General features: G+C 37.2%; 1 protein-coding gene across 5 annotated transcripts; it reads right to left on the bottom strand.

Moving 5' to 3' along the window:
* Window positions 1–1085: 1085 nt before the first annotated feature.
* MED30 (mediator complex subunit 30) lies at window positions 1086–19481 on the bottom strand. 5 transcript variants are annotated; one of them, XM_026055703.1, is made up of 6 exons: window positions 19403–19481; window positions 19087–19292; window positions 17833–17991; window positions 12824–12934; window positions 10370–10444; window positions 1086–1345 (listed from the first exon to the last, which is right to left on the bottom strand). In XM_026055703.1, exons 2-6 carry the CDS (start codon window positions 19258–19260, stop codon window positions 1250–1252), a joined length of 615 nt encoding a protein of 204 aa, XP_025911488.1. In that variant the 5' UTR covers window positions 19261–19292; window positions 19403–19481; the 3' UTR covers window positions 1086–1249. The 5 variants fall into 5 exon arrangements, 3 of the variants coding, with proteins under 3 accessions (XP_025911488.1, XP_025911487.1, XP_025911489.1); XR_003251895.1 differs by lacking the exon at window positions 19403–19481 and adding an exon at window positions 3806–4034 and having other exon boundaries at window positions 1263–1345; window positions 19087–19369; XM_026055702.1 differs by lacking the exon at window positions 19403–19481 and having other exon boundaries at window positions 19087–19365.
* Between the last annotated feature and the right edge of the window lie 68 nt (window positions 19482–19549).

Here is a 19549-nt window from a genome sequence, read left to right as displayed (position 1 = left end):
AAGAGTATTAAAATACTGTAGTGTATAAAGGACATCTGTAAGATACCATTTAGTTGGATTCTTCAGAAGGTTTGAGCAAGTCTTTCAAACAAAACTATTAAGGAGTCTAATTGGGCACAGGATGGGAATTAAAGGTAATACATAAGAAGCAAGTCACAAGGATCATCAGTTTTCAACTTGACAAATATTAACAGTCAAGTGCCCTAAAGATTCGTACTGAAACAATATTATTTTAAATATTCATTCATCTGGAAGAAAGAGATGCACAGTCTAGTGGCAGCATCTGTGGATAACAGAAATTATTAGAATATTTTCAGGGCTAATAAAAATTGTGAGGAATACCTAAGGGAGTTAAAATTAGCCAAATAAGCAAAACAAAGAAAGATAAGTTTCATGACTTAGCACAAGATAACAAACTACTCATATACACTGAAGTTTTTTAGCACTGGCAGTCATAGTAAAATGATCAATGCAAAGTACTACTCAGTACACTCTGGTAAAAGAGAACAAAGCATTTCAGCCCTACCTAATGGTACAGAAGTATGAGGCCCGACAATACTTGGAGCAATACTCAAGAAAATGATAACACATAGTTACAGAAGAAGTTAAGGCTGATGAGTTCTAAAGTCTTCACTTAAAAGGACTCAATTTTATTCATGATGATAGGGGTAATTCTACATGGCTTCTTGTATTTTGCTTCAATCTGTCTAATACGACACATACATAGTGATAGGATATGGGATAAGATGACCTAGTATGGAATAGGAGTCCATAGGTTCCCACAATGGGCCCATATTGAATCATAATCTCTGATCACTTATTTCAGTCCTGCAGCTTACTGGAGCAGCTTCTCTGTATTGTAACTTCGCCCACATATAGAAGCAGTCTGCACTGCAGAATGGCATGCAAACATTTTTTGTGTGTTAAGTGTATTACACAAAATCTAGAAAGACTCCATTTACAAAAAAAACAATTTATATAGCAATTCAAATTATTATTGTAAGTTACAAAACTTGTTATATTCAGCCTAATTGAATCAGATACAAACTGYAGGATGAATCTTTTACAAAAAAAAGCGAACACTATTTAAATTATCAGAGAAAAAACATTTTAATATTGAAAACTTTTCAAATATTACTGCAACATGGTTGTGGGAAAACATGCTACTTCTTAGAAAAAAATCAAGTATATCTGAAAAAAATCAGTATCTCTTCTAATTATGAAGTGTGATTTTAAGTTGTTTCCTTGTTCAGTTCCGCATTGCCAACATGGCATTTATGTCCCAAATGAGATTCCGTAACTGATCCATGATCTGCTTCAGCTGCTGATTCTTCTGTTTCAGTTTCTGTGGGAAGAGTGCATTAGAAGTTTTTTTGTGATCAATTTAGATAATATAATCAGAAATTCAATAAAAGTTAGTGTTATGAAATGGTACATGGATCTTTCAGCTGTGAGCAGTATCGGTGGGATAATGTATTCACTTTTAAACATATTGGTAAAATACAAGAAAGACTCAAAAGTTAAGGACCACTGTTAGAGGGAAATGCTGTTCTTTCCACAGCAGTCTTTTAATCAAAACACTTGATTCCTTCAAAAACCGGAGGCTTATCTCTCTCTTAGCAAAGTCCAAAAGACACACATTTTTGTGGGAAGAAGGGATTGATAATTCATACCAAAAGAGCTCAAGAAACAGGTAAATTTATGTGGTTATATGTTGTATGAATTGGATGCTCAGAAAAGTGACAGATTAACAGTAGAAGTCTGAACAAAGCATGATGTACAGATAGAGTCAGTCAAGCTTTTCCAACCCTTCTGCCTATGTGGGTCAACCCTGATGTGCTACTGAAGCTCTGTCTTAAACAGATATTCCTCAGCATGCTAAATTCTTTAAAATTGCATATTTGCTTTTGCGATCTGCTTTGGGAACTGCAGGAGCACCTGAAAAAACAGAAGAGCAGCAGACTTGCTTCTGTTTGGGTCCTTGACCAGAACCCGAAAATCAAGTCACTATGGATGAAAGATCAGTGCATTAAGCCACTGCACAATCTCCCCAGCCTCTCACATTTCACAATAATACACGTACTTGTTGTCCGATTTATTCATTTTCCTGCTCAAATCAAAGCCATCAAGAACTAAATTACTGTATATTGTTAACAACAAGCCTGTCCTTCATTTCATTCAGATTTCATAAGGTATCCCTTCTTACATTAGAGATCAAACTACTTATTCATAAAGGCAATCTGGAGGGAAGACTTATTACCATCAAAAGAGGACAAACTATTACAAATGTTTCAGGCAGACATAACTTTGTTCTTTGCACTATGCAAATGGCAATACATTAAAAGGATAATTCAGATCAGTAGCACGACCAAAATAATTGGAATAGTGTTAAAAAGGAGCAATATGCCTTAATATTCTGAAAACCAGTCTCCTGAATTTGGATGTGGGTAACACAGTGATCTTCCTGAACTGCCCAGCTCGTCAGCTGGGAAAGAAGTCAAGAAAAAAAAAGGAAGCCTATACACTTCAGACCTGTAAAAATGGCCTTAAGCAATATAACAATTAGGCTTACATTATATGGGGAACATTCCACTCTGAGAAAGGGAAATATCCCTGAAGACAGACTTTGGTGGACACATTTCTGGAATTTCACAATTTCTGAAAACAGACCACAATTCCAAAGTCTCCTGAGAAACATGCAAGACACATGTAGGACAGCTCACATGCACTAACTCAGAAGTTCTAATCAAGCATTATGACAGACTAAAAATTATTTTAAATATAACTATGCGCATATTATCTAAATCTCTTTTATTCCCATTCGCTAATCCAAGATGGCACTATATACAGCAGAGATCCAACTCCTAAACAGAAGAGCTACAGCTGAGAAGCATGTAGTTACCATGGCATCCAAACAGCAGAACTGTAAGATTCTCCCTACAGAAGATAACAGCATAAGATCTTGATGTTTGAGAAGGTGCAAGAGGGATGAGAAAAACAAGCACATTCATACCTGTGGCATTTTTAAACATACTTCTGTTTGCCATACTCAACATTCAATCTCAGAGAAATCAATGAATGCTACATTAAAACTACTTTAATGCAAGCTGTCACTCACTGATATTAAGGGCATGTCATTTATTTTTCAAAGCCCTTCATCAATAGAAATGAAGGTTGAACAGTCAGTGATGGTTTTCAAGTCACAAATAGAAAGAACTATTAACCTCCGATACTGCAGATTTTGTTCTCTCTCCATCCATTTCTAACTGTACTATTATGTACTCTTATGCAGCTATGCTTATGTGAACTTAAACTACTTTACACAGGATATACCCCAAAAATTAATGCTATAAGACAACAATTTTAATTTTTTGTGCAAATGTTATGAAACTGTAAGTTATCTGATCTTTAACTGATGCTAGGCAAGAGAACCTTCAAATTGGATTCACTTGTTTTCAGTGTCTGTAAAGACAACAAGCAAACCTATATAATTTTAGATCCTTTTCTTTGGAGTTTTATTTTCTTAGCTCTTCTACTTTTTTCAGAGATGAAAAGCATCTCTGGATGGAAAGCACAATCTCTGGACTGCTATGGTGAAAAATAATATAACAGGGGAACAAAACTCCACTACAGAGAGCATGGTCTCCTAATTGAAATGCATATAGTGATTTGGTTACCRATCTCTGACAGGCAGTGGTCCACACCACAAACTGCTACATAATTAATATGTTCTGCACCACTGGCAATGCTGGCCTCTGCTTAAGACTTTGCTGAGCCAGTAAGAACATCTCATCTTAATTCTAACCTTGGAAAGAAAGGTGAAATAGTCTTCTTGGGAAATGGGTGAGATTTGTAAACAGTTTCTGCAGCAGCGACAAATTTTTGCCCGAACAGATTGCTTGCAAGTGGTCTCCCACTCTTTCCTTCTGCTGAAATGGCTTAGCTGAACTCTGGGCTGCTTGTCGGCATTAACAGTTGTATGAAACAAGGAAAGGCTCTTCATCATACATACATGGCACAGCTTCTACCTTTTTCTGTTTTAAGATGACACAGGAAAATTAGCTTACATGAGGCACAGTTTTACAATCAGTTTAAGTCATCTAGACCTTACATCAGACAGGCATGTTTCTGCTATTCCCCCCTTCTGTTAAAAAGACGATCTAGCTGAAAACCCATCCTAAGAGTTCTTTTTTGGTGATGTTAATTTTCAGTGTGATTAACTCTCCACTCTGACTGACACTGCAAGTATTAGTGTCAGCATGAGGGAGCTGGCAAGGACTAGCTCTTTCAGTAACCACATAGACCTTAAGGTAGGACAATTATGTAAACACATATATATGTGCACAGAAACCAGAAAGTGAAAGAAAAAGAAGAGAAAACCATACCATACTTCCAAAAAATATCCATCTTTCAGGGAACATCCAATAAAGAACTTTACATACTTCATACAGATTTGGGTTCAGCAGGGCACAGTAAGTTAAATTTTGACTGAAATCAGTGTTTGACTTAAACGCATTTTTGGTTCACTTTCATTTCACTTGAAAGCAGTGCTACCTACACCAATCCACGAGCTTCTACCAGAGCTGCCTCTGAAGAACTTTCCTTCGCATACTGTTCCTTTCCCTCTCCTGATATTAAGCCCAATTATCTTCTGCATTTTAAATCCTAAACATCACTATTAGTCATTATTCTGCACTCAGTCCATTTGTTAAAGGTTCCTCCTTCAAACAAAGATATTAGCATAAATACTGTGGAAAAATAAGATTATACTCTGACTGACACCTGTAAAAACATCAAAAGTATGTACCTATGTTTTATATGCACCTCTTCTGTTTAAGCAAAAAAGTGTCTCCATCTTGAAAATCTTATATAAAAGACCATTCTCCTGAATACTGGGCCTCCTATCAGTTCCTACCTGTTGTGTTCATGACCTGCAACTGTAGAGGCCAGAAATCCATCTAAGCTTATTAAATAAATTATTAAGTACTAGTAGTACTGGTACTTTTACTTGCATAAATTTCAGCAGAATTAAAACTACTACATTTACCTTGTTGATTACCACTCTAGTGTGGAGAGAATTTCCATCCTCTTAATATGCATTTTATTACTTCTGACCACTAAATTACACCATAAAAATGTTGTAAAAAAGTGTACACTCTAAAAAGTGATTGTTGAAAGTTCTAAAAAGGTGCTAATGACCTCTGTTTTTCCATGTAAGTCAAAAAAAAATTATTTCCCCACAGAAAAAGTATTTATGATAGGTGACAAATAGTGCAGCCTGCCCTGGCAATTTACACTGTTCTTTTTTTTTTTTTTTTTTAAAGTGAATCCTTCATAATAAAATATCTGAAGTCAGGAGGTGGGAAAACCTTCTCCTGTTTTTTTTCTTCAGTTTTACAGTCAAAAGGTTTACAATATTATGTGTGCAGAGCAGAAAAAAGAAATGATGAAAAAAAGCCCTAACACTTTGCTCACACTCTCTTGAAGTTGCTGGATGATGTTTTAAAGTATGGCTACTCAACTTACACCGAGGTCCACTTTCCATCATAATAAATTTACATATCCAGGTATTTGTATAAATGTACAAAAAGTATTCACCGCTAATACACCAACTGCTGTGCAGTTAAACATAATGCATTCATTGTTCATTAACTGCAGCTTTTTCTGATGTCATTCACAGGCATAACAGTTCTATCCTTACTGCAAAAGAGAATTTGGGCTTTCTGTCTCCTTCCTGGCCTCACAGCTGAAAGGAAAACTGCTCCTTGTGCATACATAGTGTGCACAAGGCACCAGTGACAGCCGGTGCTCCACTGCATGTTCAACACTTCTCACATATTGAACCAGACAGCAACTACATATATCCTCTGCACTGTCACTCAGAGGTGGATGTTTTATTAAAATAAGTGTCATTAAAATAGGTGGATGTTTCCTTCATACTAATTACTGTAATACTACTACATTCAGTTAACACAATTAATACTGTTATAGTCACTTAATTCAATTAGTTAATATTATTATATTCAGTGATGAGGTCTGAGGCCTTATTTAGTGAGTATTGTTTCAACTGTGTAGCTTGCAATGGAATTATGCATTCAGCAGGGTGCTTCTCCAGCACACTCTTCACTGTTCCACCCCCTTTCTTAATACAAAAGAATTATTTCAGTAACACCATTTCACATAGATGTATGGTTCTTATTTATAGATGGCAAACTAAGTCAGAGGAAGACCAGGGATAAAACTGGAAGGCCTACTAACTTTGTCCAGAGACACCTAAAGTTCAGTTACATCACTATACTTGGCATTTTACAGCTTTCTGTATATTCAAAGGACGGCTATCACCAACTGTAAGGGGAAGAACTAGGCAATTTAGCACCACAGAGATTTTGAGAGAGAGACAAGAATAAAAATCCAGTTCTCAAGAGCAGCCTTCAGTTACATTACTCACATCAAATCTCTCCTTCTCTTTACCAAATTCCCTGCTTATTCAATACTCACATCCAAGTTATACAAAACGCAAACCAGTGTTCCTATAACCCTGTTTATTACAATCCTGATTCAATGTAAACAGTGCCTAGTCTGTAACAAAAGTAGCATAGCCCAAGGACTCTTCCAGAAAAGAAGAAGAAAAAAAAGAAGAGAAACCAAATTTGATAATGTGATAAAGATTGCATAATACGCATTCATAGGAGGACACAGGGGACAACTGGGATTGCAGGGACAGCTTTAAGCTTAGCATTTCCTAACTTTTCTCAACTCTGTGACCATAATATTGTTTTAATATAGGAAGCTTTGTTTCATTTTTCATAAAATGTTTTACATGAAATTGCAAATGAAAAATTTTATTATATGGAACATAATGCATCTGAGAATGCTGAGGGAACTGGCTGATGTCATCACAAGACCACTCTCTGTCACTTGCAAATGGTCATGGAGATCTGGAGAGGTTCCTGATGAAAAAGCAAACATCTTGCTTATCCTCAAGAAAGGCAAGAAGGATCCAGGAAACTAAGGARACAACAGGTTGGTCAGCCTAACCTCTGATGGCAGGAAGATTATGGAACAAATTCTTCTGGAGGTCATGTCCAGACACATGAAAGACAAGGTGATTGGGATCAACCAAGTAGATTTACCAAAGGTAAATTGTTTCTGACCAACCTGATTGACTCTTATAATGAAACGATTGGCTGTGTGGATGAGGGGAGAGCAAGCAATTTTGTTTACTTTGATGTCAGCAAGGCTTTTGGCACAGTTTCTCGTAGTATCCTTGTAGTCAAATTGGAGAGAGATGGTTTGGATAGGTGGACTATAAGGTTACTGTAAAACTGGCTAGAGAACTGGACTACAAGTGTTGCAAGCATCAGTATCAAGTTCAACTGGCAGCTGGTGACTAGTGGTGTTCCTCAGGGTTCATACTAGAGCCAATGTTCCTAATCTCCTCGCTAAAGGCCTGGACAATGGGACAAAATGCACCTTAGCAAGTTTGTGAACAACATCAAATTGGGGGAAACAGTCAGTATACTCAGTAGCATGATTTCCAATTCAGAGGGACCTCCACAGGCTGGAAAAGCAGGCTGATGCATATCTTAGGAAGTTCAAAAAAAGCCAATGGCAAAATCCTGCATCTGCGACAGAATAAACTCATGCAACAGTACAGGCTGAGGGATGACTAACTGGAAAGCAGCTTTGCAGAGAATCACAGAATCGCTGAGGTTGGAAGGGACCTCTGGAGATCATCTAGTCCAACCCCCCTGCTCAAGCAGGGTCACCTAGAGCACATTGCACAGGATTGCATCCAGGCGCGTTTTGAATATCTCCAGAGAAGGAGACTCCACAACCTCTCTGCGCAACCTGTTCCAGTGCTCTGTCACCCTCACAGTGAARAAGTTTTTCCTCATGTTCAGATGGAAGTGTCTGTGTTTCAGTTTGTGCCTGTTGCCTCGCGTCCTGTCACTGGGCACCACTGAAAAGAGTCTGGCTCCATCCTCTTGACACCCTCCCTTCAGATACTTGTACACATTGATAAGATCCCCTCTCAGCCTTCTCTTCTCCAAGCTAAACAGGCCCAGCTCTCTCAATCTTTCCTCATAAGAGAGATGTTCCAGTCCCCTAATCATCTTTGTAGCCCTWCGCTGGACTTGCTCCAGTAGTGCCACATCCCTCTTGTACTGGGGAGCCCAGAACTGGACGCAGTACTCCAGRTGTGGCCTCACCRGGGCTGAGTARAGGGGGAGAATCACCTCCCTCGACCTGCTGGCAACACTCTTCCTGATGCAGCCCAGGATACCATTGGCCTTCTTGGCCACAAGGGCACATTGCTGCCTCATGCTTAACTTGGTGTCCACCAGCACTCCCAGGTCCTTCTCCGCAGAGCTGCTTTCCAGCAGGTCAGCCCCCAACCTGTCCTGGTGCATGGGGTTATTCCTCCCTAGGTGCAGGACCCTGCACTTGCCTTTGTTGAACTTCATGAGGTTCCTCTCTGCCCACCTCTCCAGCCTGTCCAGGTCTCTCTGAATGGACCTGTGGATCCTTTTGAAACTTTCTGACAAGTTGGACATGAGTCAGCAGTGCATTCTTGCAGCAATGAAGGCTAAACTGCACACTGGGTGACACCAGCAAGGGTGCAGCCACCAGATCAAGTGAAATGATTATTCCCCTCTATTTGGCACTAGAGAACTGCTATCCAGCTTGGGGCTCCCGAGCACAAGAAGGACACTAACACACTGGAGCAACTCCAGTGAAAGGCCACCGAGATGATTAGGGGGCTGGAACACATGACATACGAGTAGAGGCTGACAGAGSTCAATTCGTTTAGTCTTAAACAGAAAAGACTTAATACTGTCTTCAGCTACCTGATCGAAGACCAYACAAAAAACAAAGCTGGATCATTCTTGGAGGTGTGCAGCAAAAGGATAAGGGGCAATGAATAAGYAAAAACACAGAAAATTCTAATTTAATATTAGGAAATTTTCTTTCACAGTGAGAGTTGTCAAACACTGAACAGGAGCCCAGAAAAGGTAGAATCTGCATCCTTACAGATATTCAAAATGCTACAGGACATGAGCCTGAGCAAATGGATTTAACTTGGATAGTTGGCTCTGCTCTGAGCTAGGGGTTGGATAAAACAGTCTCCAGAGCTCCTTTCAAATCTAAATTCATCTACAATTCTATGATTGCAGAGAGCAAATTTGGGTACCCRAAACAGCATGGAACTGTGCCCAGTGTAGATKAACATGCTGAGAAGGTGCCCAAATAAACAATTCTTCCTCTCTYGCCAAAGTGTTCCTTGGTGCACGTTCAGATTCCGYGTGAAAAGGATTCTACAAATACARATTAGGATGAAAATAGATTCAAACAGTGCAGAACTGAATGATAGTTTGAAAGGAATACAAATTTCCAGCACACTTGAAAGCAGATCTCAGACAAAGTTCTTCTCCAAAAAGGAAGACTAATCACAAATGGCTGTCATTTTAAGCACTACTTCYTAAAACAACATCAGCTCTAATGCACAGTGGTTTTGTTATCAAAAAGTCCAGGGGTTAATTCACAACATCTTAACTCAAAAGTCTGTAATGTAAAGTTGATTGTTTTTTCCTCTTTTAGCAAGATCATTGTTAACTAGTTAGTAAAGATTAATTGTTAGGACTAACAAACGTATTTCATACCATTTCATTTTCACACAAATGTATTGAGACTACTAGTTATGAGATGCTTTTTCTAAGCACTTCATTCCAAACCAGACCTGAACATTAAAAAAAAGTTGTATTTTTTCCATTTCTAAAAACAAGCAGTAAAGAAAACTGCTGATAATGCAGTAACACAGAATAAAGCATTCTCAATCTATGATTTGATATTTTCTGTTTTAAGTCCTGTCAAATGTACTATAAGACCAAGGACTCCAGGTGAGTCTAACATCTTGAAAATATTACACATGACGCTATACTTGGAATGTAAGGAAGCTGCAGACAGAATATCAGCTTTCAATTGTGGCAAAGAGCAATTATCTTCAATGAAAAATGGATCAGGATTTCTATTAGTATATCAATGTAAATGCTAAACTGATTCTGGAACAGTAAATTCCAGAAGAGAGTCAACCATCTCACCAATTTACAGTCCTGGAAAGCAAATACAGATAAAAGGAATAAGCAACATCTTTGGGAGTTGGGGAGARAGTTGTGTAGTAAAGAGGCAGAGGTAGTCAGCGCTGAATAAATAGATTTTTTTTTAATAATAATGGTGCATACTTACTAGCACTCTTTTTAGTAACTTTTTATAGGGCAAAAATCCTTTTTACTTTTAAGCTTAATAGGTTTTATTTAAACCTACATTTGTTAAATATTGTTGAATTGCTAGGATAGGAATTCATTACCTTGTAGATTGATCTATATTGTAAATTAATGGACAAGTACTTCTTAGCCAAGGTGAAGGCATGAAATTTTCTGGCCTAAAAATCAAACAAATCTGATATAGCAGAATAAATAAAGAAACAAAAAGGTGTGACTATAAACTGACATCAGATGCTACTACAGTATTTTGGAACTGTGCTACATCAACAGGTATTGCTGTTCTCAGAATGAGGAGGTTAGTACAAGAAGCAGGTGATGGTGGCTCCTGACATGGATGTTTTTGTGTGAGGGTAGATGATCTACAAGGTACTAGTTTGGGTTGGGCTCCCTACTGCAGGGTAACATTTCTCATATACACAGTGGGCCGCTAATGTTATGAGACTAGCTGGAAGTCACAAAGGGCAAAAGTAAGAGACCCATGCAAGGCCCAGGAATTCAAATGTCTCAACAATGTCAAAATATTTGGGTTACTGCAATAGTGTTTTTTTGGTATCGAAAACATGAAAGATTGAAACGATACTGCCTACCGGCAGCAAAAAGGACTAGCTGAGAGCAAAAGAACCAGCTAAAGGGAGAAAAGATAGTGGGTCAAGAATACATAAAGCTTCCTCATCTGTCACATCAATTTCCTTGTCCCAGCATTTTATCCTGACTTTACATTACTGAAACTATGCCAGAAGAAATTAAGCAAAATTGATTTGGGGACAGAAGTTACATACTATATAGGAGTGAAAAGCTATCAGGAGTACCAGCTAAGAACCAGAGAGGCTGTCTGAGCTCAACAGGGTCGGAATTGGACCAATTAACCTGATTCTATTGATTTTTTTCTTGCAAAAATAAGAAGTGCTTTACGTCCAGTCATAAAAAACAAAGCATTTCCTATTCTGTACTTTAGTAAAATTTGAACTTTGAAGCTGGTAGTGGATATTCTTATACAGCTGGAAAGAGACCAAAAAAAAAAAAGTGTAGTTWCAAAAAGAAGCAGTTTAAATTTCTTTTCCAGCAGTTCGTAAATATTTGTCTGCAAAAATACTACAGAAAGTTCAAATGTCTTCTGAAGATTTATTGTGGAAAAGCTGGAAAATATGTTTAGGCATTTAAATGTAAATATGGATTTCGGACCAGATTTAAGTGAATGTCTGAATACTTTCTTAATTACTGAGTTGCCACCAATGCTTCTGTAACACCATCAACCTTTTAAAGGTTTAGATCTCATCATAAACATTTATGAAATTCTTTTCACAAGATCATACCAAGGAGGTTTAAAAAACATATTAGCATACAAGTACAACAACAAGGGCAAAAACATGTCATAAAACTATCAAAACCACAGCAAATGTAGACAGTTGAGCTTATTAACAGTTAAAGTTTGCAAATAAATGTGCATAAATTCACAGTGTAACATTACATATAATATAATATATACAACCCTGTTACATCAGCACCAAATAGGAAAAAAAAAAAAAAAAAACAGGAAAGCTGACAGCTGCTTTTCTATAAATTTGTCTTGTCCCATTTTCACCTGTACAACATGCATTCATTTTTCTAAATATATAAAAATTTTTAAAACCTATTTAACTCTAATTGTTGAAGACAAATGAAAATACCAGAAATATTTTAAAAGATGAAAATCCATCAATTATTCTGCCTATAAAGAAATATTTTACTCATTCATTTCATTTGCTCAATTGTTTTTGTGGATAATGCCTCCTTTTTACCTAGCATTGATGGATACTAGAGCTACAAAAATATTTAATTAATCCTATCTTGGTATTTTAGATATTGAAGGAACAATGTTCAAAACTATGGTCTAGTAAAGCTACATATTTTTAACTTCAATATTATATTAGCATTTACTACAGTATATTTATTTTTAGATTTGAATCAATCTTTAGTAATTGTATCTGCCATTCAAACTGAAAATTTTAAAGCATCTTTATCATATACAGTACATTTTCTTCTGAATGTGTCATGATTCAATAAATGCTATGTTTAACAAAAGGAATGTTCTTTCTCGAATTGCCAAAATACAGAGAGTAGCCCTGAAAATCCCTTATTAATTTGCAACATCATGTAATAGTTACACATCTGACGTTCCATATGCATTTTTAACCCACTAGCCTACAAAATTTTTCAAGTCAAAAAAATTCCAGCAGGCACCTTCCCTCTAGCTGCATTGCAAATATCTAGTGGATTAAGCATAATTATAACACACTGCATTCAGAAGTGTATTGGTTTAAAAAGAGGCACAAGGTAAAAATGTCAGGATATCTAAACTCTACAGCCAGAAGTACAGTTAAAAAAAATTTGCTTACTAAAAGGTAATTCTGAAACAGTCACATGCATTAAATTTTTATTACCAAGTTTGATGGTAGTCATCACACATACTGCATTTAGTACAGCAATCTAACAATACGGGCTTTGCAATGACAGAGTGACATCTACTGTTTTATGTAAATCAATCTCAACTTTCTTACCTTATTTACTTCCATGATTTCCCTTCTCTCTTCAGTAGCAAAACGAAGCTGACTAGCAGCACCACGATCATCATGCTTGGATCCATCTTCTTCAACATATGGAATAAGTTGCTGTGAAGACAACAAACACTCACTTTAAAAAAAAAAAAGAAAAGAAACTGAAAGCAGGAGATACAGAAGGTACTACCATTTTCTCCAGAGGCTCAAACTTCCCAAGAGGAAAAAAGTGGAACAGGTTTACTCCATCACCTCAGAACCAAAGGCCTTGCAATGGCCTCTGCCTGTTCTCCATGAAAAGTCTGTGCTTCAAAAAGACGCAATTCCACATATTGCCATACCTAGGCTGAAGCAATTTCACAACTGTAGGCAAAACCCAGTCTTAACATTTGAAGATATCTGATAAGCAAGTAATTCTTGTATTCTTGAACACTGTAGATTAAGAATTTCATCAACAGGAAAAATTGCTGTCACCCATTGACAGATAACCAGAGTCTGAGGTTTTCTTGTTGATCAACAACCTGCTGCATACTAACGAGACTCCTGTCTAATGCTTATCACAAGAGCTTCTCCTGCCTTCGCAATTTGCCATTCCATGTCAGCAGCCTGTATGACTAGACTTTTGAAAATGCCAACTTTGTGTCATGTAAAGGTATTCCGAGCAGGACAACAGTGTTATGTGTATGACTTCTTTGCAGTGAAGAACCTATTTGCTACCCTGAAGTCACACTCAAGATCAGACAAGACTTAAGAGGAAAAGCAAAACAAAACAAAACAAATTGTATCTCGCTGAAATACAAAGTCAATTATTTTTTAATTATCTGTACTCTGAATACCAGAGTCTCCTTCATGTACCATTGCAGCTATTAGCTAAATAGAACAGACTCATGGTTTATTAAAGCAGAAGTCCTTTTCTAGCTTTGTCTCCTGAACTCCAACTTTGGGGACAAAGCTACTCGACAAATTTCTCTGTTGCCTGAAGACAGCAATGGATAAAGTGCACTTAAGTGACTTCCTTTAACCCACAGCCTTGATTTTAAGGTAACAAGGATATTAATGTACGAGCCTCTTTGTAGTAAAAGATCTGTATGATACAGCCTTAGCTTCTGATTTACAGACATACTTTTTAAATGCAGGTTATGTGTCCCAGATTGTGTTTATCATGTAACATGCCCCCAGGTCAATTCATTCTTATGCAAACACACCCTTGATAGAGTTGAAGAGATTTGGTTTACATGGACAATACATGCAAAATTTTAAGCCAGCATATGCCAGCACTACCACCGAAAGAAGCACTTTCATCCTTTTCCCACTCTCAGTTGCTCATTTCTAGTGCCTCTTTTCCCAGCACAACTTCCCATGCAATTGCAGAGTTAAACAGGCTAAGGAAGTGATCAGACCCGAAATGTGGTTATGCAGATATCTAGGAGAGCAAACAGGAAGCAACAACAAAGATGGTGAGAATGAGCAGCCAAGGCAGGTTGAGGCTTATCTTGCCTTGAATTGTTGACAAACTACAATKCGATTTTAAAATGTATCATTCCACATTTTGAAATTTTACATACATTATTACAATGATTGTAGTGATARTATTTATAATTATGATTATAATGATAATATTTCAGTGATATACTAAATATAATTTACAATTGGCTTTAAATAGAGACCAGCCACTTGGTTAATACCCTAATTATGACTTGCTATTTGGGTAAGCCTCTGTTTGGCTGTTCTTAAGACCATGCCCACAGTTGCCTAATAAGAATTCTTCTATAAGGATTTTCCACTGTGATCTCCTCAAGCACGTAATCTTTTCTTGTAAGCTTCTATGAAGCCAAAGTCTTTGATAAAGGATTTCTAAACGAATATTAACATATGTACCCTTCCTTAGGGGGAAAAAAAAAAAAAATCAGTAAATGTACTTAATACAGAATAAATACATACTTGTGTCAGAACACTCCCAAACTGCTAACATCTTATTCAAAAATAATTATAACATTTTATATGTTATATACATACACAGTCTTTAGTCTTCTGTTTTCTCTATCCTTTTCTATTTTCAAAAATTGTATAATATCTCAAAATTATTCAGTGTCACAGAATTGAGATAAGTTAAAGCTGTAGCAAAATTACATCCTTGTTCACATACACATTACAAACAAATTAAAGCCTAGTAATTGATGCAAATGAGAAAGAAGACAGCAGCTAAAAATCAGGGAAGAGGTAGTTCATTGAATGCAGATTAACTTGTTACTCAGGTTGTGGTGTAATATTATGAAGCATTCAGCAGCATCCTTCAGTATTCTGATAAAAGCTTACTTTGATTTAACAATGAAAATTGAATTGCCTTCATACAAAAACTTTCTACACGCCATTCTTTTAAGTTCATCAGAATGATTGGCTGAAAACTATCACACTAAGCTCTGCCATGAAAGCATAGCGAAAGTCCACAATTTATTACGTTTGCACACCATAAAGCAAAAGTAGTGTAGCTACTAAATACCTTTGGAAAAAGCTCCTTCTCTCTTGTAGGGAGAATATTGTACCACTTTGAAAATGTGTCTCCTTTAAAAATCTCCCATCTTTCAGAAGAGCTAGTGAATTCTAACAAACTACAGCACACTTAATACATAAATAAAGCAGGAAGTTAATCAATTAAAACTTTGTAGCCAGATCTGCTTCACAGTTATCTCACACCTCATTATGTTGGTTAACAGAGTTGACAAGAATATTTATTAAATTAGTAACATACATTAACAAAAAAAATAAAACATTTAAATCAATAATAATATACTAGTGAACATTAGTAGATACTATCTTTATTGATGGAATGTAATGACATAATTTTTTGCCATAAACAAGAAACAAATAGGAAATAAGAGAGAGAGAAAATAACAAAATGTCTTGGGCAGTATTTCTCAACTCTGCATTGAGATACATAGTGTAGGTTAAGGAAGGCGTAAGGTAAAACCAACTTTAAGAGCCTGAACACACAGAGGGCTTGCCTTGGGATCTTTGTATTATGTTGCATCAAACTAACAAACTACTACATGCCATTTGCAATAAGATACATAACAATATGCAGCCATGCCTTTATGCCTGCTATCTCAGAGTAAACAAAAGTTACTTTCATGTACCTTAACATAACTATTGAAGAGGGGTACACAGCTTCTACAGACTACTCAGGGGTGAGCGTAATGACAACATTGTCACTGAGTAGCTGTACATGCAGAGATAGGTTGGAAGCATAAAGGAAGACGGCAGGTTGAGGAGGTATGAGTATATGTAGTAGGCGCCTTGAAGAGCCACAGAAGCAAGCTGAAAATACAAAACTACAAGACAAGATGATGAATGAAGGTGGCATTCCATCTAAGTATTGCCAGACACCAATTGCTATAGGATCAAACAATTAGCCATTAAATAATTGCCTCTCTTGTTCAATGAAATCTCATAAGGCGGCTCATAACTGCTAAAAAAAAAAGGAGGAAAGAGCATCATATATCTATCCCACTAGACAGATAGGAATCAATTATGTGGAAAGAAAAACCATTAAAGAATTTGACTGTTTAAAAAGAGATTTGCTGACATCCTTTAAAGATACAGTTAGAATATCAGTCATTAAATAATRTGATTGAGACTATCCTTGAAAAGATGAAACAAGAGTTTAAGAAAACGGATCAAGAGAAATGATGTGACACTTCATTCACCCTAACTCATAAAATATGAAGAAGTAGGCATTCTGCTAACTTCAGAGCAGCAAAGACTAAGTTGATAAAAATGAAAAAAAAAAATCATCTGTTGATAGAAAACTCAGTTGTGCATAAGTGATCAGGAAGGCCTTGATTTAGGGAGATTTAAAGGGACTGGTCATCGTCCCTGTGGATATTCCTTTTCTCCTGATAACGAAATTTTTCTTTTTTTTTTTTTTTAAAAGAGTGACTGTACCTCATCCCAATTGCACATGAAAACAAGACACATCAAAAGCATTTTAAGGGGATATAAGTACTAAGCTTTTGCATACAAGCCAACTTCAACAAACCATGAAAACTAATTTTTTTTTAAATGCGAAAGTTGTTTCAATCTCTTGCTTGCTGTAAGGTTTCCCAATACCTTTCTCTGAAACACATGGCAATGACTGCTGACAAAAGTAGATTCCTAGACTAGAATGGAGTGTATAGCTACTCCTTCATTTCTTTATTCCTATCYAGCGATAAGACTCAAATATAAAACATCATGTTTAAATTATTAAAATTCAATAGATAACTAGAAGCCTGTTAATACAGTTGCCTCAGAATCTAGAGGTCAGTAATAAAAGAACTTCACAGTCCTGGTGATTACAGAGTTGTAGAAACTCAGATCATAACACAAAATGGGCTTTAAGAGTATACCAAGAATCAAAAATAACTTAACTGATGAGGGGGGAAAAATGAAGTTCTTATTTTATTAGAAACTGCATTTTTATTTGAAAAACATTTGGCCAGTCCTAGTTCCTGGAAGTATTACATTGTTAACTTTGACTGCCACTGCACATTTATATTTGGTTCACACTGGCACAGCAAGTTAATAGTAGAGTGAAGGAACTATGTAGGCACAGACTGACAGGAAGAGCAAGGGAACAAGCCTTGTTAGTTAGGAAGCCATGCTGGTGGGTGACAGTTTAAAGAAGACTTTTCCCATTAAAACAACCTCTTTAAAAAAATTTACCCGACCCCTTTTTTTCCTAGAGGAAACAAAGTGGTGAGTGTGCCAAAAAGCCTGATAGAAAAGACTAAAATTTGAAGTGAAGCTTGATTTCAAAATTGGATCCCTCCCAGTTGGTAAAAATTGTTGTTAATGTGAAAGTTTCACAATCTTTCAACCAGTTCCAAATAATACATAGAAGTCAGTCCACTGAAGAATTTCTCATTTAAAATGTTTATTATGGCTCCCTGGTACAGTCGAGGAGAATGGGTGGTATGCTAAACAGAGAGCGGCGATTCCGATTTGTAATTTATATATAAAATAAAGATACTTACTTCTATGGGAACAGGATCAAGTCCTGCACAGTTTTCATTGCATTTGTCATAGACTAATCTCAGTTTTCTGAAGAGTATTGATAGTTGACGGAGATGTTCCTGCAGCTTTCCCAGTCTGTCTTGATATGTTCCAGTATGATAAGTAACACCATTCGGTAACTTAGAAAACCAAAACCCAAAAATGTTAGAAGTATTAAATTAAAATTTCTCTCACAGCAACTAAATAAACTAAAATAAATCAGGGGTTTCTTTGTACGTTGTAAAATAAGATAATCACACTATCTCCACAGAAGTCACTGAAATTTCTAATATTCTCTTTATCAGTAAAACTCTGTATCTTATCTGCTCAYGTGATGTGCTCATCTGATGTGCCAAATCACTGCTGTCAGACACCTTCATGCATTTTACATTTTGCCCATTGTCCATCTCCCTGAAACTTTCAGTTAATGTCTTCAAAATGCTTCAAAATGGACACTGCTTTCAATCTGTTACTAGTATTACATGTCTCAATCCCTAGGTCACAGTTCAAACTCGTATTCAAAGTGACTTAGTAAAACTCCAAGTACATATATCTATACCTAAAATAATCACAATATGAAGCTTCCAAAGAAAGAAAACTACATAGTGAACAAGAGTGATTATTTCCATGTTTCTTTCAAGCTGAGGGCATTTCTGCTCTCAACAGAGAAATGACCCAAACTTGTATGCTTTCTCAGGAAGTAGCCCCAAATAAAGATTATTTCCACTTTGATAACATAAAGTATGTCACAAGATTTTAGGGCAAAATACTATTACAGAAAAAGAGTTGTGAAAAATAACACTAAAATCCCAGAGGATATCCCAGGGGATAACAAGGATATAGAAGCACAAATGGCACATAAACACACTTAATTATTCTTAAACGAAAACACACAGATTAAGTGTACTTAAAGTATATTAATTGTGGAGGGAGATGAACACTTCAGCCCTTCTCCACACTCTTATTGTTCACTTAATATACAGGAGGAACCAAATGTATTAACAGCGGTAAGCACACTTTGGCACTCAACCCTCTTTTCAAAGTAGTTGGATCAAGCTAGGCCTTTAAATGTCCTAAACTACCTCCAAGTATGTGTGCGTGTGTGTGTGTGCATGTATATATATATACATGCACACACACACACGCACGCACACATATAGGCAGGTGGCAATAAGAACATAGGAAGAGAACTTAGGGCCAAAAAAAGGAAAAAAAGGAAAAAAGTTATTTCTCACCTGCATATTCCTCAGCAACTGGAAGATTTCCATGGTTCGAAACACAATATCCTGAACAGTCTCTTGGCCAATACGGCAGAGAGAAGCTGTATTTACCTCCCGAGCTGCTTGAGCCTGTGTCCCTGAGAAAGCGCCAGGAGGCATCCCTGCCCCAGCTAGAGGGGGAGTTGACATCTCTTGATGTTACCCAGTCCCACTCAATCAAGCTGCGCAGAGGAATTAAGAAGGAACGATTAAGTGCCTGCTGGAGTATATTACAAAAAACACGCTTCCATACGGCTGCTCCACCACTCCCTTCCCCAGTGCAGTGTCCTACCCGAGACAAACTCGTTAAGCAGATAACGGGCAGCTCGGTGCTGCACGGCGCCCTGCGGCCGGGGGGCCTCGCGGCGGGGGAGGCCACCCCCGCGCTGGCTCCCGCCGGGGCTGCAGGCCCCTCACCGGCCAGGCAGGCCCGCGAGCC

This window comes from Apteryx rowi, unplaced genomic scaffold (genome assembly GCF_003343035.1).
Source record: "Apteryx rowi isolate R43461 unplaced genomic scaffold, aptRow1 scaffold_125, whole genome shotgun sequence".
Classification (NCBI taxonomy): domain Eukaryota; kingdom Metazoa; phylum Chordata; class Aves; order Apterygiformes; family Apterygidae; genus Apteryx; species Apteryx rowi.
Note: the sequence above shows the minus strand (reverse complement) of the source record. Positions and strands in the feature narration are given on the sequence as shown.

Bases quoted from the DNA above. Each gene is read 5' to 3' on its own strand.
- MED30 (XM_026055703.1), bottom strand. From the start codon at position 19,260: ATGTCAACTCCCCCTCTAGCTGGGGCAGGGATGCCTCCTGGCGCTTTC. The intron at 10,445-12,823 runs GTAAGAAAGTTG...TTTGATTTTTAG, and splicing joins AAATCATGGAAGTAAATAAG to GCCAGAAAATTTCATGCCTT. The intron at 1,346-10,369 runs GTAATGAATTCC...CTCTTCCCACAG, and splicing joins AATATAGATCAATCTACAAG to AAACTGAAACAGAAGAATCA.